Raw genomic sequence first — 28,000 nt, 5'->3', positions numbered from 1 at the left:
GCTGAGGCTTCTGGGTAGGTCGCTCAACCCCGCCTCTCAGTTAAAGGCGCTGCTGCTGCTGTGGCGCCGCTCCTTCTAGGATGGCTGCCCTAGCTGTAAACAAACCCGGAGCCGGAGTAGACAGTGGGCGGCAGGGCAGCCGGGGGACGGCGGTAGTGAAGGTGAGGGAACTCGCGTGCTCCGTTCTCCATCAGCGGCCTCCCTTCGCTTCGCCCTGGAGACCTGATGGCGACTGTCCGGCCCAGGCTTGGCTGGGCGGGATGCGCGGCCTCTGGAACCCGACCCCGGTGGGCGTTACAAGCCCTCCCTGCCCCGCCGCGGACCTTGCCCCGCTGGCTTGAAGTTGCATGGTCTTCTAGCTCAGGTGTCCACGTCGTCCGTGGGGCTGTCTGTGAAAAGCACCGCGTGGGCCTGTGGAAGTTGACCTGACTTGGTCTTTCCCCTGCTCTTCTGTTTTCTAGTGAAACCTCCGCAGGCTCGAGTTGGCGGAGATACATTAATCAGCCTTTACAGTAGACAAGTATCTGTGGTCAGTGTTTCAGTTTGCTATTATCGACCCGAAAGGTAGACGTTAATTCGCATTTTACATGGTAGGAACCCTAGGCTTAGGTTAATACAGCAAGTGGTGAGGGCCCAGCGTTTGCTAGTTGTCTGTAAAAGTCTGCTTTTCAATATTGCTTTGTTGCTATAATCATTCACGTATTTTGTGTTGTTTTTTGAGAGAGTTTCTCAGTAACTGTGCAGCCAGACCTGGAACTCACTCTGTAGACCAGGCTGGCCTCGAACTCACAGAGATCCTCCTGCTCAACCTCCGGAGTGCTAGGATTAAAGGCGTGCCCCTCTGGGTTACACTTACATTTTTGAGACGCCCTTTGCCTTTGAATAGAACAGTGTGAAAACCTGCGAAAAGTCTCCAACAGCAGCATAGTTGGGGTTTGACAGTAGCTTGGAAGATTCTGCCATATACTTACAAAATGCCTTTACTAAAGTACTTTTTACTTTAGAAGGACTTAGTATTTAGTACTTTTTTCTTTAGAAGAAGGACGTGAAGCTCGTTTTCCCATCTGCTGTAACGTAGATCTGAAAAGAGTGAGTAGCTCAGGGAGTAACTTTGAAGATGATCTGTAACCGTTCTGAGTGTGCTGACCATCAGTGCAGTTTTTAAATTCCCTGAAGTGGTTTTAATGTTCACTTGAATGGATAACAGTGAACCAAGTCCAGTTGCACATTCTTTTAACTAGTTAAATGGTAGCTTTTTTTAAAGACAGGTCTTTTTCTTTTTTTGAGAAATTTATGCTAATAATTTATTAGTGATCTTTTTTATTGGTTGTTGATTCAGTTAACTTTGTATATTGAATTGAATTCAAATTACTATGATGGATATAAAGATCTGAAATGTAGAGGAGTCCTCATTATTAGACCTATTTTATTGTTGAGATATAATCATTTGAACTATGCGTTTGCCAAATGGAGACTACCAGAATATTGTGTGAATTTAAAGTTTTTTCCATGATTGCAATAAATATCGTGCCATCTATTCTCCTGAGCACGTTCTTTTCACCCTACTCATACAGTGTTCTGTGTATATACGTAAGAACTTTAATGGCCTGCAGTTAGAGTATGAATGCACTATAATTTATCTTTCAATTTAGTATATATATGTTTACTTTGTTTTCATTTCTTTAATGATATAAATGGTGATTTAAGGGATAACACCTTGATCTTGTCACACGTGGGCTGGGGATTTGCCTGACGTGCAGAAGTCTGAGATCCCTGGCAGTAGAGACAACAATCTCACCAAGGGTGAAGGTAGTTCAGAGTAGATTCCTTAAACTGCTGAATTGCTTTTATGGATGCTGTTATTACTCAGTAACTTTTTTCCTATCAGTTAGTGAAATTGTTTTCCTGCATTTCCTCCAACTGCTTGCATTTCATTAATACAAAACATTAACAACTTTTTTGAAAAAGTTTCTTGGTGTAGTTTTTCTTTGCACTTTAATGAGTTAGATTGAACTCTTAATATAAAGTTTTCTTTATATATTTAGCTTAATATAATTTATTTCCTTTTTTTCTGAAACTATGTTTGTTTCTTTTGAACTATACCAGTATTCAAGGCAAATAAGAATTACCAGTTTAATTACAGTAAAAGATATCTGCATCTCAATTTTTAAAAAGATTTATTTATTTATGTGTAATAAATACATAGTATAAGGGTGTTTTGTCTGCATGTACATCTGCGCACCAGAAGAGAGCATTGGATCCTAAGGGACTATGGTTATAGGTGGTTGAGAGCCACCATTAGATGCTGGGAATTGAACTGGACCTCTAGAAGAGCAACCAGTGCTCTTAACCACTAAGCCATCTCTCCAATCCTGCATCTCAATTTTTCAGTCTAAATGTATTGGAGAATCAAGTTTAAAATTGTGATGTGTCTAATAAGATTTCTACTCTTAACTTTTCTATTTTTAATTTGTTTTATGTGTGCTTGGTGCTGGACTGAATTACTTTAAAATTTTTTTATTATGTTAGATTTTATTTACCTAAGCACATAGGTGCTTGCTATTTGGTGCGTACTGTTCTGTGCTCTTGTTCTAAAAGGGAAAGACAGGTTAGTCAGTGAAAGTATGGAAGTCTTTGAGTCAGACAGGTGGGTAGATATTCAGAGTCCCAGGATAATGTAGTTGTTTCAATTAGAGTGATAGGTGGGTAGACCAAGGTAGGATAGGGTATTTTGGAATTTTTTGGTTAATGAAAAGAAAAACTTTAAAAAGATAACCAGAAGGCAAATGTTTAGTTGTTTCCTCAGCATTAATTAGAATAAAGCAAGAGTCAAGAAACACTGCCCTGTCTGGGGACACACTTGGACCTTAGGGCTCTGCAGGGTATGGCAGGGAAGTAAGAGTACAGGACCAGACTAGTGTCCTGATTGGTAGACAATGGAATAATTAATTCATTGTGAATATTTTAAAAAAGTAATTAAAATGAAAACAACACAATAGTGTAAAAGCACTGAAAATATTATGATAATTACAGTTTATAATTGTTTATAAAATCCTAACCCAAGGACCTGAGAGTCAGAGTGAGCCAAGTCTCACAGGTTTTTTTTTTTTTTTTTTTACTGCTTTTTGGTAAATTGTATACCTGTAGTTATAACTAGATAGACAAATATTTTCCCAGTAAGAGCTACTATTAATAAAGAATTAATAAAGAAATTGAAATTTAATTTTCAGCTAATTTGGGTTTTGCATTATTTTGTGAAGTCTAGAAGATACTTAACTATTTCTTGGAGACTTTCCTGCAAGTTCTTTATAGTTTAGAAAATTGTCACCCCAATACATGGTTTAGATTTTTTTTTTTTAAATCAGCGGTGTATTAGCTGAACATAGTGGTACATCCTGTAATCCTAGCATTTGGGAGGCAGAGGCAGGAGGATCATTGTATTTTTGAGGCCATCTTGGACTGAGTTCCATCCAGGGCTGTTCAGTGAAATGTCATCTTTCTTTGAAATAAAACAGGGTTTAGAGAGATGACTAATCAATTGAGGACACTGACTGCTCTTTTGGAGGATCCAGAATTGATTCTTAGCACCAACATGATGGATCACAACCATCTGTAACTGGTTCCAAAGAATCCGATACTATACTCTCTTCTAACTTCTGTGGGCACTGCTCCAATATGGTGCACGGACAGACATGCAGGCAAAACATCCTATGTGCTGATTTTTGTGTGTGTGTGCTTTGACAAATAAAGCTTGCCTAAAGAACAGAGTGCAGAGCTAAGCCACTAGAGGCCAGGCATTGGTGACACACACCTTCAGTCCCAGGACTCAGGAGACAGAGGCAGACTGTGAGTTCAAGTCTACCCTGGGCTATTCGAAATTCATCTAGTCTATATGAGAAACAGAGCTCTCACCAAGGTGGTCTCAGCACATGGGATTCCATGCCTTCAATCTCAGCACTAGGGAGGTGGAGACAGGAGTGATATGGTTGGTCAGAGATCTTTAACCTCCTAATATCTGACTCCAGGTTTTACTTATTAAGATAAGTTAGAATTCCTGCTACATCCATGCACGAACATACATCTCAAAAAAATTTTAAAAAAGGAAAGAAAAGCAAAATGAAATGATTGTTGATTGGGGATGTCAATAGAACTACAAATTGTTACTATTCAGTTTTCAGAAGATTAGATTATGTTAATTATGTCAATTTGCAACATACGAGTGTTTCAAAGAGGTTTCACTTTGGCAAGTTTTCTCTAATGGAAATGAATAAAAATGTGAACTAAGGTTTTATAACTTAGTTGTTTTTTTTTTCCCATGGAGGAATAAAGTAACAAAGTTGATTCAGTATACTAGGACAGTTCTTTTAAAATCAAAAATAGGGACTGGCAAGATGGCTCAGAGGTTAAGAGCACTGGCTGCTCTTCCAGAGGTCAGGAATTCAATTCCCAGGAACCACATGGTGGCTGACATCCATCTAAAATGTGATCTGGTGCCCTCCTCTGGTGTGCAGGCACACATGCAGGGAGAATGCTGTTAATGTAATAAATACAATCTAAAGTATTAAAATATTGTTTCAATACTGTTTATAGATACATTTCTGTTTCCAATACTAGGTTCTGGAGTGTGGGGTTTGTGAAGATGTCTTCTCTTTGCAAGGAGATAAAGTCCCTCGCCTCCTTCTTTGTGGCCATACAGTCTGTCATGACTGTCTTACTCGGTTGCCTCTACATGGAAGAGCAATCCGTTGCCCATTTGATCGACAAGTAACAGACCTCGGTAGGAAAATCATTCGTATGAATTTAAAGTAGAAATTTATTCATGTAACACAAGCTATACAGGAAACAGTTTCTTTACACTTGGCTTTTTAGATTAGTTCCAGCAGCTTTCAGAATTTGAGTTTCTATAAGGTCAGTGGGATTCTGTTATCTAGACCACTCTTAATTACCAATGGAAATCTGAGGTGGTTATATTTATATTCAGCATATAGTGCTAAGAGCTTTAAGAAGTATCAGAAATATATGCTACCTTTATTCAAAGAAATGATAATACTGTACTCATCACAGATTAAATTTTTTGCCTAAAGCCATGAATTCATTAACTGTTTTATTTAAAAATGCATGAGCCAGTAGTCAAAATATATATATTAAGTCACTTGAGTCTCAACATGCTTTCTTTTTTTTAAATTTTGTTTTGAGACAGGGTTTCTCTCTGTGTAGCCCTGGCTATCCTGGAACTTGCTTTGTAGACCAGACTGGCCTTGAATTTAGAGATTTGCCTGCTTTTAGCTTCCCAGTCCTGGGATTAAAGGTGTGTGCCTTGATGCCAGCGAGGTCCTTGTATACTTCTAAAACTACTTCAGAATCAGTGTTCACAGATTTTAAAACTTAAAATTTTTACATCTTTGTGTGTGCATGCACTCTGTGTGTGTGTGTGTGTGTGTGTGTTTCCAAATCACGTGATCAGGCTTGGCAGCAAGTACCTTTATCCAAGGATCTATCTCACTGGCTGAGATCTAGAAGGTAAAACATTAGCGTGTGAAAAATTATTTTACAGTTTAATATAAGTTCGGTATAAAAGAATTTTCTCCAAAATAGTTTGTTAGGCTGATTTTTTTTTTCCTGGTCTTTAGCACTGCTGAAGACCAACACTGGTGGAAGGAGTGAACTGACTTCTGCAGGTTATCTCTGACCTCCACACTTGTGCTGTGGCACCCTTCTATAATGTGTGTACACACATCCACACAAAATATGAATGTAATAAAAGATGAATATAGTCATGATATATGTTAAAATTTAAATAATTTATTCACCTATAAAAGGAAGCAAGGGTGCCTCTATATTTAGGCTTTAAATGCTAAGAAACATGGCTTTAACATGCCTTTTAAGGTTTTGGCTGTCTGTCATATAAATAAGTATTATTACTACTCATCAATAAACTAGTGTAAGACACTAGTAACATCATGATAGATAACATTAACCTACTATAAACTTTAAGATAATAGTGGTGGAAGAGAAGTCTCTGTTTTAAGGTTCATTTAGTTGACTTTTTATTTTGTAAGACAAAGTATCATTATCATTTCTTTATATAGCTAGATGTGTAGAAATGGTAACATTTTACAAATGTAGGGCTAGAACCTTTTTCTACTGTTTGGAAGAGCCCTCTACTTTCTCTGTAATACCACAGTGTGGGGATTGTTACTCTGGTGTTAAAAACAGAAGTTTATGACAGGGAGCAATTAGTCACATCTGAGGTTGAAATCAACTCCTTTCATACCAACATTAGCAACGCCAACTCTGTCTTGAATAAAGATTGTAATGACTATAACTTGGGTACATTTAACTGTGATTTGATGGAGGAAGGTAATTAGTTAATTATAATAAACCAACTGCTTGGCCTCATAGCTTAGAACATAGGTGGGTGGAATAAACAGAATAGGATGCTGGGCGGAAGAGGAAGTGAGGTCAGACTCTGCTCTGCTCCCAGAGAGAGCCGACAGCTCAGGAGCAGAGAAGCCATGCTCAGCTCTCCCGGAGAGACTCGACAACTCTGCTCTCTGGAGCAGAGACACCAGGATGGACGGAGGCTAGACTCTTCCCGGTAAGCGCACCTTGGGGTGCTTACACACATCATTAGAAATGGGCTAGTCCAGGTGCGAGAATTAATTAGCCTGTAAGGGCTAGAGTTCATGAGCCAAGCAGTTCTTAAATAAATACAGTTTGTGTGTTGTTATTTCGGGCATGAGCTAGCCAAGTGGCCGGGGTGTTGGGGACGCAGCCCCGCCGCTCCTATTTCAACAGTGATTTGTCTGTATGATTACTAGCTTCCAGATTTTTAAAGTCTCTTTATATTTGTACCATAGAAATAATATATATGTGTGTATATATACATACATACATACACACTATACATACAAGTATATACTATATATGGTACTATATATATACACATTATATATTGCAAAATTTTGAGAAAAATATTAATGATCATTTGTAATTCCTCCTTCTAGAAGAAAACTGCTTTTATTGTTGTTTACTAGTTCCTAATCTGAGTTCTTCTTTGGTCCAATAAGTTGTTACATCTGATGAGCAATACTAATGGCTTTCCTCTTTCTGTCCCTATGGTAAATTCTACTTCCCTACCCTCTAACAATTAGGAATGACTGGGGTTTCCATTTAACTCTCGAAATGTGAGCAGGATTAAAGTGTCAGCTGTCAACTTCAGGTGAAAGTTTTTAAGAGGAGATTGATGATGATTTGAAGTAAATCTTTTCTGCAACATTGAGGTGGTTCATTCTCAGTACATCTCAGCACATATAAACCTGAAGAATTTGCAGGAACAACAAAAATCTGTGTTGTTTTAAATAAACCAGCAAGAGTATACAATTTTCTTATAGTTATGAAATTGTTAGGTACTCCTGAGAGTTGGTGTGTTCCTTACATAATGACTAAATTTTAGGGAAAATTTTCAGGCAGTATTTTTAAATGGTTGATTTGAATACTTAAATGCTCATATAAATGAAGTAGATTGACCTCAGTTTGTAAAATACATGGGACAAATGGAAACAAGGAATAAGCCTCGAAGAGGGACAGGAAAGCTGAGGAAGGCATGCTTTCGTGATCTGTGTAGTGGCAACTGAGAAAAGAGGCTACTGAAGCCAAAGAGGAGGGTAAAGATAGCCTAGTTTTAAGAAACCAGAAAATGTTTTTGGGTTTGTTTCTAAAGAAAAAGATGACAAACAGGAAAAGAGCCTGGTACACCATGTCACTATTATCTTTTTACATTTTTATTTTATTAACAAACACTTACTAGATGGCAGTAATAGCAGACAGCATTTGTCTGTGGAAACTCCCCAGATCCTAACTGCTGAATGAGGTGACTGTTACTTGTAGGCTCTAAAGCAGTGGGTGTTTGCACGTGTGTGCATGAATATGCAGTGTTCGTATGGGCTCCGCTTGGGGGAAAGGAGCTGTCTGTCCTCATGTAACCCTTTCTGGAGGCTAGTCTCAGAGGGCTCATTCTCTTGCTTTGTTGTGAGCCTCTATGAGGTGTCCTTTTTAATTTAAAATTATTTTTATTACATTGATAGATTTGCTTATGTTGAACCAGCCCTGCATCTCTGGGATGAAGCCTACTTGATCATAATGGATAATTTTTCTAATGTGTTCTTGGATTCGGTTTGCCAGTATTTTATTGAGAATTTTTGCGTCGATATTCATGAGCGAGATAGGCCTGTAATTCTCTTTCTTGGATGGGTCTTTGTGTGGTCATGAAATAAATTTAATTTATTGTAAACAGCTTATTCCTGTCCTCCGACGTGTGTGTGTGTGTGTGTGTGTGTGTGTGTGTGTGTGTGTGTTGAGCCCAGGGCCGTATACATGCTAAGCACATTCTCTGCCATTGAGCTAAACTCCTTTCCCCTATAATATCTTTAAAAAGAAATAGAGTAAAACACAGCAGTATATTGCACACTATTATAAAAGTTTGTCAAGTTTTTTAAAAAAAATCTACGCATGTTTTTGTGTATTGTATTCATACTTGTGTGTTTATATGTGTGAGTGTTTGTGCATATGTATCTGCCTATATGTGGATGACCAAGGTTGATGTCGAGAATCTTTGGGAATTGTCCAGTATTGCTAGTCTTGCTACTGTTTGATCCAGAGATTCTCTGTCTTTACCTTTTGATGCTAGAATTATAAGTGAGTCACCATCCCCACCTGCATTCTGTGCATTTGCAGCAGCACAACTCCCCGTACTCCTGACAGCAGGCACTGCAGTCAGTGAGCTAGCTCCCCAGTCCCTACTGTGTGAAACATTATTTTTCCTGCTGTAGATGTTAGCTTGGATCATGATATAAAATGCATTTCTTATTGTATGTAGCTATAAAAATATTTGAAAAATGATGAAATACTTATTGTTTATATAGTAAAAGTGAACCAGAAAAAATTTGTAATGTATGTATCTACTTGTGCTGAGGGGTCTTTGGTAATATTAACAAGCACTTGACAACTTTTAGGCAGAACTAATGACTGAACTGTGTGTTAGAAATACTCTTACTGGGCATGGTGGTGCACACCTTTAGCTCCAAACTTCTAGAGGCAGAGGCAGTCTGATCTTTGTGAGTTCAAGGCCAGCCTGGTCTATAGAACGAGTTCTAGAATGACCAGATCTAACAGTGAAACCCTGTCTTGGGGAAAAAAATAAAAATACAAAACCAAGAAATTACTCTTAAAGTATGAGGTAAATTTATTAAAATTCCAATTTGTTACATTTACTTTTGTTTTCATGTTTTTCCTAGGAGATTCAGGTGTTTGGGGACTGAAAAAAAACTTTGCTTTACTGGAACTTTTAGAGCGTTTGCAGAATGGGCATATTGGTCAGTATGGATCTGCTGAGGAAGCCATTGGGATATCTGGAGAGGTACTGATGGGACTAGTTGAAATATTTATTGTAAGATGAATTTTTTTATCCTAAAATATTTTCCAATATTAGCACAATATTACCTTGTTTGCTTTATCTTTGAGTTTTTAGAAACACAGCTTGTTACTACATTACAGTTCCAAAGTCAGTACTGTCCTCAAAAGTAAAACAAACTGAAATTTTTTGAAGTTCTGTGTCTAATCTTCTTTATGAGTAAATTCTTTCCTTATCATAATTCAGTTATTTCTAAGGAAAGTTTTAAGATAGAAGATTTTCAGAGAATGAGAGAAATGTTTAATATATATTAGGATAGAAAATGAAAAGCAAAACCTCAATAGCAAAATACAAGAAAAGATAGACCAACTTTATGAGAGGCCTTTCAGTTTAGATGTGAACCAATTTAAATGGAATCTGAGGCGCTTGCTAATATTAAATATTTTCAAAACAATATGTTTTATGCACTTTATCCTGACAGGCAGATGCCTGGTAAATATTTCCAAAACAATCCATTAACAATGTGAAAACACTTTATTAGCATTTCAAGAGTTGTCTGCATAGCTTACTTAACAAATGATAGATTTCTGTATGGAAGGATATTTGCATTAATAACTCTGAGTGGTGTTAGTTATGGACTTCAAAAACTGCATATTTGGTTCAAGAGGAAAAAACGCAATAGATTGATTGCGGCTTCCCTTTGACTTTCTTTCTATTAAAATGAATTAGAAAAATAATTTTCTAATTGAAGTGCTCTCATTTATAAAACTATTACAGTTTTTTCATATATCTTTTACCTTTATTTTAAAAACATGAGAATTATATACTGTTGACCTTATAAATCATTTGTAAGGCCTAGAAAATAGAAGGCATGAATATATTATGATACAAATACATATTTTCAGTATTGCAAAATAAATAGTTTCAATCTTTGGGTCATTTTTAAATTTAATTTGACAGTAAATGGTATCATTTGTCTACTACCTAGTTTTTATTTCTGGAAAAATACACTAAATGTCTCCTTTGCTAATTACAGCCTTTTAATATCATACAGAAGTTTTCAAAGCCATTTTCATTATCTGAAAGGTTATTTTTATACACTTCCAGTGCATTTTTATAAAGATTTGGTATGGTTCTATGCAGAATACTTGCTTACCATGGATGAATTCCTGTATTTGAGCCCCAGGACCACAAACAGACATAAGAAATGCTTTTTGATACTTGAAAAACTGGAAGTAATATTTAGCAGCTGATAATACTTCTAAATATGTGGTTTTCAGTCTTGATCGTAATCTATTCCCCTGCAGAGCTGTTGGAAAGTACTTGTGTATATTTGGAAAAAAAATACACGCACACACACACACAATTCAGCTCACAAAAATTTTTTGAGATCAGAATTTTCCATTTTGAGCCAAGGGTGTCTTTTGTTTTTGAAGTCTCCACAGTTAATTCCATACCTTAGTATGAGATTATTTGTACAGCATAGTGATGATTTTCTCTTTATACCTTCTTATAACAGGTAACTAAAGCAGTGGGAATTTAAGTCTTTCTAAGAAATTAGTAATGTTCCTGTGGTTCTATTTCTTTTTAAAATTGGATGGAAGAGATCTTTGCACTAACTGAGTCTATGAGATGTTTTTGTATGTAGCTCTATGGCATAGCATCTGCCTGGCATTTATAAGGTTCTGGTTCAATTCTTGGCACTGGGGGGAAAGATACTATTTATGAGAATAATTTTTTTTTGCCCCAGAATCATAACCCATGTTGATAAGTAGTCTCAGAGATAGCCTCTTACTTTTCTAAAAAAAAAAAAAAAAAAAAAAAGTTTTTTAGATAGGTAGGTAACACATGGCCTTTATACCATGTATGCCATTGATTTATGTACTGGGTGCAGCAGACTAAACCAATATTGAGTTTAAGCATAGTTTAGTTAATGGACAAGCTGAACTTTGGTTAAGGAAATCCTTGTGACCAACTAAATTGTACTTAGCTGACTAGTTCTTAAGCTGCAGCTGGTTGTTTTCTGTTTCTTCCTTCTGTTCTGTAATGTGTTTGGTTGTATCACAAGATTAAAGTTTCCAGAACTTCTTCTGGCTCTAGAAGCCACTTATTTTGAGCCACCATTTTGCTTTGCTTACTTTGGTTTTCTTTTGTTTAATTCCTTAGTTCTTTGTTTCTATTTGGAATGATTGACTTAAGAAATTTCCTTTTTTGATCATCATATATGAGCCTGGTAAAGTTAAATAGAAAAGATTGTGGGGTTTTTTTAGTTCAAAATTTTTCATGTTTTAATGAGTGGTTTCAGTTTTAAGGTATTAATTTTTTGTTTATCAGAGCATCATACGGTGTGATGAAGATGAAGCTCACGTTGCATCTGTATATTGCACTGTGTGTGCAACTCACTTGTGCTCAGAGTGTTCTCAAGTTACTCATTCTACAAAGACATTAGCAAAGCATAGGCGAGTGCCTCTAGCTGAAAAACCTCATGAGAAAACCATGTGCTCTCAGCACCAGGTGCATGCCATTGAGTTTGTTTGCTTGGAAGAAGGTTGTCAAACTAGCCCACTCATGTGCTGTGTCTGCAAAGAGTATGGAAAGCACCAAGGTCACAAGGTATGAACTTAATTCAGTTGGATGACTATTTTACCAGCCTACCATTTGCTTTCATTGACCTGATATGTATTCAGAACTGATGAAAGTAAAGAGATTAATGAGTTGGTCTCTAGCATGGAAAAATAATTGAGGATTTTAGTTTCTGAATAGTATAATTTCAGAGTGACTTCATGATTATTTCAAACATGAGACAAGAAGTCTCATTTGTGTGCATGCACTTATAATACTGTACTTCTTTGATAATATTTATATCTATTGATAACTCATATAATTTTGGGCGATCTCTTGGTTTCTTGTAAAACAGTTCATGTACTTTCAACTTCTGATTTATTTCTTCATAATATAGCTCTCTTAAGAAGGAGTGAAAATAAATTAGTATTTTTTTTGTCTTCTAATGTTGTACGTTACAAAAACCTCTTGTGGCTGATGTTCATTTATATTAAAAGAGACTTAAGTAGTTTTTGTAAATCAGTAGACATCACTCACCACTATGAATTCTTCCCTGTAATTGTATTGTATTTTTAGCATTCAGTACTGGAACCAGAAGCTAACCAGATCCGAGCCTCAATTTTAGATATGGCTCACTGCATACGGACCTTCACTGAAGAAATCTCAGATTATTCCAGGAAACTAGTTGGAATTGTTCAGCACATTGAAGGAGGAGAACAAATAGTGGAAGATGGAATTGGAATGGCTCACACAGAACATGTATGTATTCTTTTCTAACCTTTTTGTCTTTTTAACCTCTTCATTCTCTTTTTTGCACCTTCTAATAATTATTGCACAATTACAGTGTGCTAGCACTGTACTGGATGGTGAACATAAAGTTTTGAAAATGTTTTGGCTTCGTGGAATTTATTTTCTGTCCTATAAGAGAGTTTCAGATTTGATAATTATTTTTTGTTGTGGGAAGGAAGTACAGTATACTTGGTAGTAAATAAGATGTATAACACTTCATATAGTTCATGGAAGGCTTCCTATAAGTGATGTTTAAACTGAGATTTGAAGGAATTCAGTCAGAAAGAAGAGTGGGTCAGGTGTAAGTTATCCCACGAAGGGAAGAATGCACATAAGGGATTGTAAGTAAGGGCTGAAGGATTAATTGTAGGTTCTTAAAGAAATTCACTTTGTTTGGAGCTCTGTGTTGGGTTGGAGAAGAAGAAAAATTGAAGGATTAAAGACTAAATCATTCCATAATCTAATAGTTGTGCTGAGGAATTTAGAACTTCAGGTTAAGAGCAATATGAGCCATTAAACTATTGACATAGGAATGAAATAACTACATTTACATTAAGAATGTTACTGATAAATATAGAAGTGGGTTGGAAGAACAGTAGCACTGAAAGTAGGAAGATCTATTAAGACACTGTTGGAATCATCTAGTTTAGACATGTTTGTGTCCTGTAATACTGGAGTAGCAATAAAAAGAGCATGAATTTGAGATTCTAAAGAATAGTTAACTTGGCAATTAGTTGTCAATAGTGATTGGTGGGTAGTTTGGTCAGGAAGTTAAGAGAAGTTAGAAGACTGTTTACCATAATCAGATGGGAAATTATATTGTGTGGATCAGTTTGCTGGAGGTGGTGGCAGTAAAGCCTGACTAGTTCCGTAACTATATTGAAGTCAGCAGTTATGGAATATGAAAGAGACGTCCATCTCTCTCCCTTTCTTCTCTCCCTCCCTCTTCCTTCCTCCTTTCTTCATTTTTTTTTAATTCTTTAAACTACTCTCTGGATCTCTCTCTCTGAAGATTTATTTATTTACTATGTATACAATGTTCTGCTTGCATGTGTCTCCGCAGGCCAGAATTTGGCACCAGATCTTATTACAGGTGGTTGTGAGCCACCATGTGGTTTCCAGGAATTGAACTCAGGATCTCTTAAAGAACAATCAGTGCTCTTAACCACTGAGCCATCTCTCCAGACCCTTTTCTTCACATTTTTTTAAAACTTCAATCACCTGATGAAGTTTCTATTTACTGAAATTAGGTTTGGAGATGGGTAAACTGGAGATTAGGTTCCAATTTGTTTCAGGTATAATTTATTAACAGTTAAACTTCAAAGTTCATACATGGTTACAGGAAAAGGTGTAATGGACAGATTAAAATCTCTAAGGGCGAAGATGATATTTAAATTTTCGTACTTTACATATAAAGTATTTAAGGTTTTAATTGTTTAAATTTTACTTTTGTCTTCATAGGTCCCAGGTACTGCAGAGAATGCCCGATCATGTGTCCGAGCTTATTTTTCTGATTTACATGAAACTCTTTGTCGTCAAGAAGAAATGGCTCTAAGTGTTGTTGATGCCCATGTGAGAGAAAAGCTCATTTGGCTCAGGCAGCAACAAGAGGATATGACTATTCTCTTGTCCCAGGTTTCAACAGCCTGTCTCCATTGTGAAAAGACTTTACAGCAGGTAGGTAATTCAAATGTAGCTAGGCTATACTTTTAATGTTAAGTATACAGTTAATCAGAGATACGCTTTACTCTTTCATTTCTTTAGTGACTGGGTTTGACTGCATGTGTTAACATTACTCTTAGGACATGGTCTCTAACTTCAAATTGTTTCACTTAACCATATTAGTGTCTTCCTATTCATCTGCTGTTCCTGTCATAAAACCTTCGATTCTAGATCCCTGTAATGTCATTTTTTTTCAACCATGCCAAGCCCATTTCTTTATCATACATATTCTGTCTTTTGATGTATTCTTTTCTTTCAGTGGAGATCTTCCTTCTTTAAGGTGTAACTCAGATGTTACTCTTGGAAGCTTTAATCCATCACTCAGTTTGGAGATGATTTCCTTTTTTAAAAATAAGTGGGATTCAAGGTTGTTTGAGCAAAAATGTCACAAGTGGGAGGTATAGGGGTAATTATTGCCCTAGGAGTTTTTGAAAAGCTATAGCCTATCTTATCTTTACTGATGTGCTTCTAATAATTATGCTGATTTCAAATGATAGTTTGCAACTTTTACCAGTGTTGAGATTTTTCTCTTACATGTCTCATTATACTTAGAGTGAGACCAGCCTACGAGCTCATTATTAGTTTTGTTTGCTGTTGAGCTCTTGTCATATTGACTTGTAAAAGTTGATGCATGTCCTTGTTCTTTGTTGCTATGTAAAATGCTGACAGAAACCATCTTGGGGCAGGAAGGATTTATTTGTCTTACAGGTAACAGTCCATCAATGAGGGAAACAAAGGTAGGAAGGTGCAGACAGGAATTGAAGCAGACACTGTGGAGGAATGCTTCTTAATGGGTTGCTCTCCTTGGCTTGTTCAGCTACCTTTCTTATATAGTCCAGACCTACCTGCCCAGTGGTAGCCATCCACTGTGGACTGGGCCCTCCAATGTGAGGTAGCAATCAAGAAAATGCCCCATGGACATGCCCATGGCCCAAGCTAATGGAAGCAATTCTTCAGTTGAGGTCTCCTTTTTCTATTTATATCAAGTTCATGACCAAAATTTCTATGATAATGTACATGCCATTTATAGTGTCTTTTAATTCTTGTCTTACTCTTCTAAAATCTACTATTGATACTGAAGTTAGAAGTGTGTAAGTATCTGTATTGTCTCCTAGCTTCATCCTGGGCACTTTTAATAGAGAGCAAGAGAGGGAAGCTGGAAGGTAGGTTACTCTTGGCTTGGTGTTCCTGTGACTATCAGCCCTCTTAGAAGGATATGGAATTTTTGAAAAATTTGTGGGGTCTTTCTTACAGGTTTCTTACATTTCCATGGGCACTGCACACATGTGATACATAGACAAATATGCAGGCAAAACACTTATGCACATGTAATTTTCTTTTTCATTTTCCCCCACTTCAGTATTTGTTATTTAATTCTTGGTCATGTTGATGCTAAGTTCTAGATGTGAAGTTATTAACAGATGTATACAAATAAAAATGGAAAATTCAAAAAAGTTTATATAGCTGGGTGTGTTGATACATTCCTTTGTCTTAGCACTAGGGAAGCATAGTCAGGTTGATTTCTGTGAGTTAAGTCTGGCCTAGTCTACAAAGTGAATTCTAGACCAGCTAGAGCTATATAGTGAGACCCTGCCTTAAAAGTAATAACAGAAGAGTTTATGTATGTATGTTGCATGTGTGCACATACACCTGTATTGTGAAAGTATGTTTGTGTATGTCCAGATGTACATACACATGAAGGCAAAGGATGCTCTCAAGTGTTCTGAGGAGTGTGGTATACCTCCTGTTACATATGGTCTTCCTGAACCTTAGGGATCCTCCTCTCTATGACTTCTGAAAATTATTTACAACAGCCATACTTTCAGTTTTGAATGAGTGAAGTGTCTATCAAGCCAAATTAAAGAATAAATAGTAAGTGATAGATGATAGATAGGCGATGGATGATAGATTTATATAGAAAGATAGGTGAGAGAGAGAGAGAAAAAGGAAGGGAGAGAGGGAGGGAGGGAGAGGGAGAGAGGGAGGGAGGGAGAGGGAGAGAAAGGAAAACATCAAATTGGTTGCTCAAAGCATCCAGTAGAAACTGGCTGGGCAAACGTCTCTAAGGCAACCAGCTAGAGTCTCTGGCAGAGCAGATTGTCCCTCAGATGACATTTTCAGAAAAAAATAACAGAAGAAACATAGCACAGTCAAACTGGGAACTTATCATATTTAGCAGAAACTGACTAGGGAAGGCCCATTAAGACAGCCGGCTGCAGTTCTTGATGGACTTCCAGGCAGAGCAGGGCCTTGGGTGAGGCTTCCAAATAAAAGAATAGCCACAGGTACAGATAACATTATCAAAACAAGTGCTCACAATATCCAACAGAAATCAGCTGGAGAAGTTGAGGGAGCCAGCTGGAGTTCCCAGTTGAGCTTTCCATGGACGAACTTTCTGTGGCAGAACTTCATACTTCTCTTTCTGACTGTAGGCACTTTTATGTCGTGGGATAAACAAACAATAGTAACATGTTTGGAATGATCTATCTTGTAGCTATTTCTAAGGACAAAGTTTTATATCAAGTTGACACAGCCTACAGTGATTTTGGAAGAGGGAATGGCAATTGACGAAATGTCCCTATTTGATTGACCGCTGGGCAACCTCGTAGTGATTGGTGGTCCTGGGTGCTAAAGAAAACAGATGGAACAAGTCATGGAGAGCAAGCCAGTAAAGCAGGACTCCTCTATGGCCTCTTCATCCGTTCTTGCTTCCAGGCTCCTGCCCTATTTGAGTTCCTGCCCTGACTTCCCTTGGGAATGAACTGTGATGTGAAACTGTAAGCTGAAATGAACTCTCCCTAAGTTTCTTTTGATTATGCTGTTTTATCTTAGCAATAGAAACCTAAGAGATGATGTTTTTACTCTTGATCTCATTTGCTGTCCTCTTTCTTGTCATGGAGTTAAGGTGCCATCCCATAACCAGACAAGGGGTTTTGAGGACACTTAACATAAGCAGACTTGGCTTTGAAGTTCCTGAGCCAGCTTCTCAGTGAGCTCAAACAACACAAGTTTACGAATGTAGTGTACCTTACCCCTCTTCAGCACTGCAAGCAAGTACCACTGTACTGGCTTTTTACATAGGTGCTGGGTGGGGATTGAATTCAAAGTTCTCATGCTTGTGAGGAAAGCCCTTCATCAACTGAACTGTGGCTCCTTAGCTTCTAAAATTTACTTTTTATACTGTAATGTTAAATGGTCTTTATTGAAAGTTGATGAAGTCTCCATTTTTAAAAATGGAAAAACTTTATGGAAAATACCATCTTGTTTTCTAGGATGACTGCAGAGTTGTCTTGGCAAAACAAGAAATTACAAGATTGTTAGAAACCCTGCAGAAACAGCAGCAGCAGTTTACAGAAGTTGCAGATCACATTCAGTTGGATGCCAGTATCCCAGTCACTTTTACAAAGGTGATGTACTGCACTTGTTTTTACCTGTGCTTCCTACAGAGTGTAAGTAGCATGAAATGTAAATCAACTTAAAGAGAACACTAGGAAATTCATGAGTTGTAAAATTTCAATGAAAACTTTAATCAGTGGGAAATAGAAACAAGTGAGATTTAATCTCTGTTATTTTCCAGTTTAAATGGAACTCTACCCAAAACATTTAGTAATTTTATATTTTTAATACTTATTATCAGTTATCCAGCTAATATTCAGATTTCTCAGTTTTTTTCCGAAGTAACAATAATTTTTTTTTGAGGCAGTATCACATAGGAGGTGGCCTTGAATTTTCTGTGTAGCTGAGGTTAGTCTGAACCTCCTTTCTTTACTCCCCAGTTGCTGGTATTACGGGTATGCACCATCATGCTTGACTTCCAGTCAAATTTTTAATTGTTTTTGTTTTGAGAGAGAGAGAGACTCCAAAGAAGACCTATATGTGGTTGAAGTATTTGTTTGTTTTTATAATGGGTTGTGTTTGAACTCTTTGTTGTTTGCTATTTTTAGCAACAGTTAAAATTATTTTTTATATAATTATTCAAAATGTTTACATAGTTGAAAGTCAAATCTGCAGTGTACAATTCATTCAGTAAAGACTTCTACCCCTGTCCCCTAACTCTTTTCACTCTGTTCACTATACAAAACCATTTAGAGTTTTTCTTAGTTTTACTCCTCAAAATTATAGAAAAATTTTTATGTACTTTTGCCACTTTTAAAAGTGGAATGCCTTTCTTTTCTTCAAGTGTGCACCCTAAAATCACCCCATAACAAGATATATGACTGTTTTTACCTTTTTAGATAACAGTTCTAAGTACCATGATCTAATTATGTCCAAAATATGTAATATAAGACTTATTATCTTACCTGTTTATGTTTGGTGTGACAGTCTGTGCATGTGCACGTGTACCAGTATGTGCAGAAGTCAGAGGAAGATGTTGGGTGCCTTGTTTTATGTTTCTTTGCTTTGTTCTTTGGAGACAGGGTCTCTTCTGAACCTGGAGCTAGTCTGGAGGACAGGATGTCACAGTGATTCATTTCTGTCTTCCACACCATAAACAGTTACTCGTATTTTATAATGTTCTAGTTTATATCTTCTTATGTTTGGTAAGGAAAGAACAGTGATGGACACTAAGAATGCCTCAACTTAATTTATTTTTTATTTGCAGTACTAGAGATCAAAATACACCTTATCCATGCTATTAAAAGGCTCCACCAGTTCCTGCCGCAGTTCTCTTCTTGATTTTCTACTGATTGCTATAGCTTCTCAGCTAGTATCTGGGGTTCTCAGAACTTGATTTTTATCCTTATGTAATTTTATTTTTGAGATGTAGTATTGAACTACATTTCATATTTTGGAGCCCACATATATATTAAGTTGATACTTATGGAACAATTGAACTTAAGTAGAATGAAAAGGAATATCTCATAAGTTTCTAAATATATTAACATTTGAAAAGAAAATAATATTATAAAAAGGGTATTAAAAGCCAGTAAAATTTTGAATCATGAAAGTCAAGAAAAATAGTATTCTGTGGACTGGAGAGATGGCTCAGCAGTTAACATTGGGTTGCTCTTAAGAGGATCTAGGTTCAGTTCCCATCTCTCACCTGGTAGCTCACACCTGTCTATATTTCCAGTTCCTGGGAACTGACACCCTCACACAGACATACATGCAGGCAAAACACTAATGAACATAAAATAAAAATAAGTGACATATTAAAAAAAAAAGGAAGTTAAAATAGTACTCTAAAAAAGGAGGAAAACAATAGTTTCTTGTTTTTGCTTGTTTGTTTTCAAGACAGGGTCTCTCTGTGCAGCCCTCACTGGCCTGGAACTTGCTCTGATCAGACTGGCCTCAAACTTACAGATCCACTTGTCTCTGCCTTCTGAGTACTGGGATTAAAGGCGCACACCACCACTGCCCAGCTGCAAAACAATAATTTCTAATAACAAATAGTACTTAACTGTCAGGAAGTATTGTACAAAGTTTTATATAAATTTAAAACGTAGTCTAGTAAATGCTTACTATTTAGTCTCATTTTTATAGTAGAGAGAAGTTAGGAATATGTATATGTATGTATGTTCATTTCATAATTCTTTATAAAAATCAAAAAATCAGAAATGATCTAAAATTAACAGGTCAGTTAAATCGTGGTCCACAGATGATAAATTATCAAAATAGTTTTGCCAGTATATATTAAAGTGAAAGCTTTCCATAACATATGGCAAATGAAAAATAATAGTTGTATTACTTGTATAATACTGTTTTCAAAAGCATGTTTGGAGAGTTGGGATATATTGATTGTTTTTTTTGTTACAGGATGAGGCCCTGAGTTGTTTTCTAGCACTAGAAAAATAAACAAAAAAAGAAAAGTAAATTTTTTATGCTTCTTATCCAATGTGGAATACATCTGGGAAAATATATACCAATATTATATTTTTAACAAATATTTCTTGAAATTTAATGGTGGTCTTTATTCTTAATTATCACTTTTTTAGGTATTAAATTTCTGTGTAATATTTACATGTGTGTGCATATATTGTGTGTGCATGCACCTGGAGATTAGACAGATAAGGTCTGTCACTCAACATGGTTAAAAAACAAACAGAAAACAAAAAGCATGAATATTGTCTTATTCTGACTTCAGTTTTTCCAAAACTGCAGGACAACAGAGTTCATATTGGACCCAAAATGGAAATCCGAGTAGTTACATTAGGATTAGATGGTGCTGGAAAAACTACTATTTTATTCAAATTAAAACAAGATGAGTTCATGCAGCCTATTCCAACAATTGGTAAGTTTGAATACTGACAGCCAACTAGCTTGTAGCTAGCTGAATTCTGAGTGTGATATTGTTATACAGGTTCCCTTTCCTGGCTCTAAGACACAAACAATGAGATCATGGTTGTGGGGGCTGAGATATGCATGGTGACATTGCAGAGGACTAAATGTTGATGGGGCAGTTGGGTGGAATAAAAGCTTACAGAATCTGACTGACAGTAGGAATGAGGAGGTAGCAGTGGTACAGAGCTGGTAGGTGTATGGACTCCAGGTCCTGAGGACTGGTGAAACTGTAGAGGTCTAGCATTAAAGGTAGACATTTCCCAAAGTTGGTTTGGCTTCAGTAGCTATTGCTATAGCAGACGATGGCTATCTCAAAAATATAAACAGGGATTTGCTTTTGTTTGATGTGTCATTCATTGTTAAATATAAGTACAATATAAAAGTAATGTTTTGACAAAACAGGTTTTAATGTGGAAACTGTGGAATACAAAAATTTGAAGTTTACCATTTGGGATGTTGGTGGAAAGCACAAATTAAGACCATTGTGGAAACATTATTACCTCAATACACAAGGTATGAGTCAAAAATGACATTCTAACTTAAAAAAATTCTTAAGATGAATTTTAGTCCTCTGATTTAACTAGCAAAACTGTTACTTAGAAGAATAATAGTGGAATCTGAGTGGGAAGGATGGTGGAGGGTGTAATGTGAATGCATTTTATTTAAATTTTCAAAGTAATGGTGAAACTGGGATATGTACATTTAGTTTACTCATGAAAGGCCATTTTTGTAGAATAAAAAACATGCTTACCTCCTCTTGGTTGTTATTAAAGTTGAATCAGTATTCTTATGGGTACGATTACTGACAATAAAGTAACATGAAGTTGTGTTTGTGGCACATATATGTATTCTGAGGTCAACATTTAGCTTACTGTTATTGCTCAACAGCATTACTCCCTGATTTATAATCAGTGTGTTCCTGGAGGAACCCATCAGCGTTTTCTCTGGACCAAATGGCACATATTCCAGCATTTCATCTAGCCTTTGTCACACTTGGCTCCATTCTACACTTTGTGCAGCGCCCATCAAGTATACTAATACACCTATTTTTTATGTCATCATCCTATTCCCATTTAAATGTTAGACTAATTATTTTTACCCTGGAAATTTTGAGATTATGGTTAGTATGAGCCATGATTTTGAAGGAGAAGAAAACTAGAGAGATAATCATGGTGATACCTTATTGAAGGAGAAGGAAACTTTTATATAATCATGGTGGTATCTTAGATTTTAAAGATTATATCAATTTTTTTTTTTAAGTTTTTGAAACTGTCTCACCATGTAGTCTTACCTGGCCTGGAACTTGTTATATAGACTAGGCTGCACTCAGACTCATAAAGATCTTTCTTCCTCTTCCTCCTGAGTTGTGAGATAAAAGGTGTGCGCCAGAACATCAAGGCTTTGTGTGTGTGTGTGTGTGTACGTATGTATGTATGTACGTGTTTAACCTTTCTAAGTTACCATGCAAAGTAATGAGTTTCATTATTGTATTTTCATATGTATGTGTCATCATACTATCCTCCTTCCTTCTCCTGATCTTCCTCCACCTAAATAGTTCTCCTCTGCTTATGTAAGACTCTTTGTAAAGGGAGTTTTCAAAGAACAGGTAGCCTCAAGATAGCTTTTAAGCACATTTTCATGAGAGAGAGAGACAGACAGACAGAGAGGAATTTGTATTTAATAGTTTTATAAATCCTATCAGAGAAGAAAGTAAACCTGTGAAGTTATGTAAACTACTCAAGATCATCATTAATTAAGTCCTGCTATTAAATAGGCAGCCTTTAAATGAAAATAGATGGTAAAAAATTTTAGCTAGACTAATTTATGTTATTAAATTATTACTATCTAATAGTGAATAGTACTATGTTAATTTAACGAATAACTTGATTATTTTTGTGTATTTTGGTAGCTGTTGTATTTGTTGTTGATAGCAGTCATAGAGACAGAATCAGTGAAGCACACAGTGAACTTGCAAAGTTGTTAACAGAAAAAGAACTCCGAGATGCTTTGCTGCTGATTTTTGCCAACAAACAGGTAATGGATTTTTATATCATAACATTCACTACTTTAGTAGCTTTTTATAGCCTATGCTTCAGTCATAAGTCATTTGAGAAAATTTCCAAGAGTCAATTCATTAACTAAAATTTCTGCTGTGGAAGTGTTACTTTGGTATCACAACCACACTAATCAAGTAATTGATGCAGGTAGTGCATTCTTGTGTATGTATATGATGTGTTATATTCTAATGAAGATAAACTGAGAAGTAATTTCAGTAAGGAGGCAGAGCTATTCTAAATGAAGTGGTATCTTAAAGGATCTAAATGTAGTATTTAGGGAGCAAGATCAGAAGGATCTGTCCTGGCCTATATAGAAATCCCAAAGCTAGCATGAGCTACATAGCTTGACCCTGCCTCAAGAAAATAAAGGCTGGGGTTTTAGCTGATTTGTAGTGCTCTCATGCAGTATATGCATGGCCCTGGTTTTGATCCCTCAAATGGATATGGTGGGGGGATTGGGTTAGAAGATTGGAATTAAAATTGTGATATGATGAATTTATAGATGTCTTTGGGTGAAGGAAATAGTACGGAAGAGAAAATAGCATGGGTATTTTTAAGGAGCATCATACTAATTTACATGTGACATTCAGGTAGAAGATGAAGAAAACCTAGATTAATAGATCTATTTGGTCATGCTGTAAAGGCCTTACAGGGCTAGATGAAAAAGTTAAGATTTTATTCAAAAGAAAAGATAATCCACTTTTTGGGTTTATTAGTATATGATAACACATACCAAAATTTTAAGACTAATATTGAGGGTAGAAAAAAAATGTAGAAAAAAACCATAGCCAGTTAGTAAAAGTAGGACATGTAATACATGTAATACCTTGAATAGAGGAATAGAAAGGTGGAGATTAGAGGACTTTTATAGGGTACAGTTAGAATTGTGGCTGAATGGAAAAGATGGAGGAGTAGGTGGGAAAGGCTAGGTTCTTAAATGTTGAACCTAAGCTTCACAGGAGGGGGAGAATGCTTTTAAGGGAAGTAGTGCTTGGGTTTTTAATTTCAAGTTTTGTGTATGGGTACTTACTCTACATGTATGTTTGTGCATGTGTATGCCTGGTGCCCACAGAGGTCAGAAGAGGGGTGTCAGAGACCCTGAAACTGGAGATAATAGACATTTGTAAGCCAAAAGCCACATAGTTGTTAGAACAATTGAGTACTGGGAATAAAACCCAGGTCTTCTGGAATAGCAGGCAATGCTTTTAACCATGGAGCCATTCTTTGACTGAAGTAAAGTTGAATATAGTAGATGCCACAGGAGGGGAAGTAGAATGAAGAGTAAAGAACTTTGGTCTCACTAAATTAACAAGAACAGGCAAACTAGGCAAGAACTGAAACATCATTCCTTACTTGACCAGTAAACATGCAGATAAGATGCTTGTGATGTTGCTGAAGATGAACTATCAAGAATCCTTAGAGTCATACACTGCTGGCATGCTTATTAAACAATTTATTTAAGACAACGGCAACATCTGTTCAGATTTTAGATGCATATACCTCTTTACTCTCAGGGTCTATAGTAGTATATCATGTTATTGAAGATAATTTTGTAAATATAGATAAACTTAACTTATATATCTGTGTGAGTACACAGTTGTCCCTTATGATTCACAGAGGATTGGGTCTAGGACCTTTTACAGATACCACAAAGCCTTTGGATGTTTAAGTTCTTTTTATAATTAGTATTTGTGTATAATTCACACATTCTCCTAAATACCTGAAATTGTCTGTAGGTTACTTACAAGACTTAGTGAGATGTAAATGGTATGTAATGGTATGTTAGCCTTCATTGTTTAGAGAGTAATAACAAGTACAAGTCTGCATGTTCTGTAAGGAAATGTTTTACTGGTTGTTGCTTATGAGTAGGAGCAAGGAATGTTCAGAATGGGCATATAATAAAATCTGAAAAAATTTAGTTAGTTGAATCCATGAATGGAGAGGGCTGTAGTGATATTTCATTTGTTTTATTTATTTATTTATTTATTTATTTATTTATTTATTTATTTTTGGATTTTCGAGACAGGGTTTCTCTGTAGCTTTTGGTTCCTGTCCTGGAACTAGCTCTTGTAGACCAGGCTGGCCTTGAACTCACAGAGATCCACCTGCCTCTGCCTCCTGAGTGCTGGGATTAAAGGCTTGCTCCACCACCGCCCAGCTTCATTTGTATTTTAATGAATAAAGCTTGCCTGAAGATCAGAGAGTTGAAATAGTTGCCCTGGTCAGCCTTAGAGACCAGGCAGTGATGACACACATCTTTAATCCCAGTAACCACACTAGCTTGCCATAGAAACTAGGCGGTAGTGGTGCACATCTTTAATCCTAGCACTAGAGAGGAATGTAAGACAGGCAGCCTTATTCTGAGGATTCCTGGAGGCAGGATCGCCATTTTGGACTGAGGTAGAGGTAAGAGACAGTGGCTGGCTGTTTTGCTTTTCTGACCTTCAGGTTGAACTCCGATTATTGTCTATGGTTAATCGTGCTACAGAGGGCTAATAATAGATACAGGTTTATAACAGCATATTATAATAATAGCATATTATGATTTCATGTATTCATAATGGCAGGACTTTTTAAATAAGTTATACTTTATCCATGCAAAGAGATACAGTTTTTATGTTATGATTGATAATCTACATGTGTTGCTAACATTAAATTGAAGAATACCTTCCTGTGAAGATGCAAGCCAGCAAGACATAAAATTTATGCATTTTGATTGTACATGGAAACTTTCTGGAAAAATATACAAGAAATCACTACTATTCATTGTTCCTGGGAAGGATCAAGGGTGGAAAATAATACAATTTTTATATTATAGTTTCTGCATAAACCATTTTTATGTTATACATGTACTTTCCTTTTTGGGTGAGAAGGGGCCAGATGGCTGATGCCTTATGGTGACCTAGGTCTTTCAGATAGGAGGCATAGCTGTGATTGATTTCATTATATTATCCTTAATATATATAGACAGTTCTAACCAATACTCTTAAGTTCAATTAATCTCAAAATAATTGCTGAAAATAAATATAGTTTTTGTTTAGGATTCAATTTGAATGGTATCAGCTGCTAGGCAGTGATAGCACACACACCTTTTAATCCCAACAGTCAGGCAGAGGTAAATGGACCTTTGAATTTTAGGCTAGCCTGGTTTACAGAGTGAGTTCCAAGAAAGTCAAGACTACACAGAGAAACCTTTCCTAAAAGTCAATCAATCAATCAATCATGTGTTTGAAAAATATGTTATCAGCATATTTCTATATAAACATAAGAGAAAAAAATGATCACTTGGAAGGACTGATAAAAATTATATTTTATGTATTTTAGGATGTTGCTGGAGCATTATCAGTAGAAGAAATCACTGAACTTCTCAGTCTCCATAAACTATGCTGTGGTAGGAGCTGGTATATTCAGGGTTGTGATGCTCGAAGTGGTATGGGGCTCTATGAAGGGTTGGACTGGCTGTCCCGGCAACTTGTGGCTGCTGGAGTGTTGGATGTTGCTTGAGTCTAATGCAGCAGTTGTTTCAAGCTTATGGTTAAAAGTTACTCTGCATGTAATGTATCCTAAGAAATTCTACATCTCAAATATGATAGTTAATGTAAGATGTGTATATAAGATTTCTGGACTGAGAACTAAGTATGCCATTGCTTTTAAAAATTATTCTGTGACAATTTTAAATGACCATATTACATTGATTAAATAGAAATTTCTTGGATATAGACTTTTAAAGGGTACATTAGGTACTGGAGATTTTCAGTTTATATATGGCCTGTATATTGGGGAGGAGTAGTCACAAAGGATTAAGTAAGTGAAGGTTCTTTATTTCAGTGAAAAAACAAAACAACAAAAACCAAAACAGCTAGAGGAGTGCCTGACAGAACCTAGGGAGGTATGGCTTCCTTAACCCCACCTTTTATTCAGTTTTGGCAGTGGACAGGGCAGTTGTGTACTAAAACTGAAGCTGTATTGGGAGAAATAGGATTGCTTTACTTTCACATTCAGTATAGCAGTATCATTAATGCTAGGGAGTATAAACTATAGAAAAATCAGTATTTTCTACAGTTTTATCAGCTCTCCTAAAGCATTTTGCATAATACAGTGAGAATGAGATAGTATCTAAGTGAACCTGATCATTAGACTAAACCAAAACCAGTAAAACTGAAAATTGTTTAATCTTTACTAACAAGAACCATTTCTAGGAATGGTCCTAGGTTTACTTCCTAGGTCAGAGTTGGTCCTTTAGTTGTTAAACACATTACTTAGGCTAAGTGATACTGCTTCCTTTGTTGGTAAAGTGTTAAAAGTCACATGAAAAGCCAGTCACTTTTACATGAACATATAGAGACCTAAATAGAAAACTACCTATACCTTAGGGAAAGGTATTCAAACTTTGGGAATGCTAATTTCTTTAAATGGCTCCCAAGTTAATTACATTCGTGCAACAATAAAAAGGATGAAGGCTCTTCAGGACAAGGTCTCAGTGAAGAGGAAGAACGTATCTATAGGAAAAGAAACAATTGAAAAAAGTTTACATTTAGTATGGCAGTGTTGTGAATGAAAGTTAAATTTTGCGTTCTTTATGGTTTCTTTTTTTGTAAAGGATACTCTTTATTATGGAAGCATGATTTCTTTAAATAGCTAGATTTCTTATTTTTAATGCTCTTACTTTAGGATGAAGTTGATTCTTAAATTGTACTGCAGTTGTTACAAAGACAGTGATGTCTGACAATAGGATGTAACTTTTAGGTGGCGTTGTTCTGGTTCAATTTTTTTTCAAATGTACTTTTTTTTTTAAATTAGAAAAAGCCCATCACATATTACGGGCAATATGTAAATAAAAGTATAATATTTTGTCCTTGGTTTTTCAAGAAAGTAACTGGTCATGCTGTTACAAGTAGTTGTGTGTATACGTAATACTTTGTAACTAAATTATTTAATATTTGATTTTAGTAACTGTGAAAAATAAAAATGTCGCATTGCTTGTGAGACCTTGAACTGTTTTCTGTAGTAACTGAAAATGTGCTGACACTAAGTGAACTTGATTTTCTTATAAATTATGAAGTTTATTATTTTACTAATTTTGTTAAACTTTGTAATTCATATTCTTAAAATATAACCAAATATAATTTTAAAATTGTGCTTAAATATGATTGTAATATAGATATATTAGTGTTTA

At 36.1% G+C, this 28,000-nt stretch overlaps 1 protein-coding gene across 2 annotated transcripts; it reads left to right on the top strand.

Moving 5' to 3' along the window:
• The first annotated feature begins 3 nt into the window (after window positions 1-3).
• Window positions 4-27,990, top strand: Trim23 (tripartite motif containing 23). 2 transcript variants are annotated; one of them, XM_050160446.1, is made up of 11 exons: window positions 4-161; window positions 4,615-4,777; window positions 9,297-9,418; window positions 11,747-12,025; window positions 12,551-12,733; window positions 14,225-14,440; window positions 17,758-17,892; window positions 20,588-20,717; window positions 21,170-21,280; window positions 22,677-22,801; window positions 26,149-27,990. In XM_050160446.1, the coding sequence occupies exons 1-11, from the start codon at window positions 81-83 to the stop codon at window positions 26,326-26,328; spliced, it is 1,725 nt and encodes a 574-aa protein (XP_050016403.1). In that variant the 5' UTR covers window positions 4-80; the 3' UTR covers window positions 26,329-27,990. The 2 variants fall into 2 exon arrangements, with proteins under 2 accessions (XP_050016403.1, XP_050016404.1); XM_050160447.1 differs by lacking the exon at window positions 4,615-4,777 and having other exon boundaries at window positions 150-161.
• Window positions 27,991-28,000: the final 10 nt, after the last annotated feature.

Source organism: Alexandromys fortis, unplaced genomic scaffold (assembly GCF_014885135.2).
Source record: "Alexandromys fortis isolate MF-2015 unplaced genomic scaffold, M_Fortis_MF-2015_v1.1 scaffold_76, whole genome shotgun sequence".
Lineage (NCBI taxonomy): Eukaryota > Metazoa > Chordata > Mammalia > Rodentia > Cricetidae > Alexandromys > Alexandromys fortis.
This window is presented reverse-complemented; position numbering and strand designations above follow the sequence as displayed.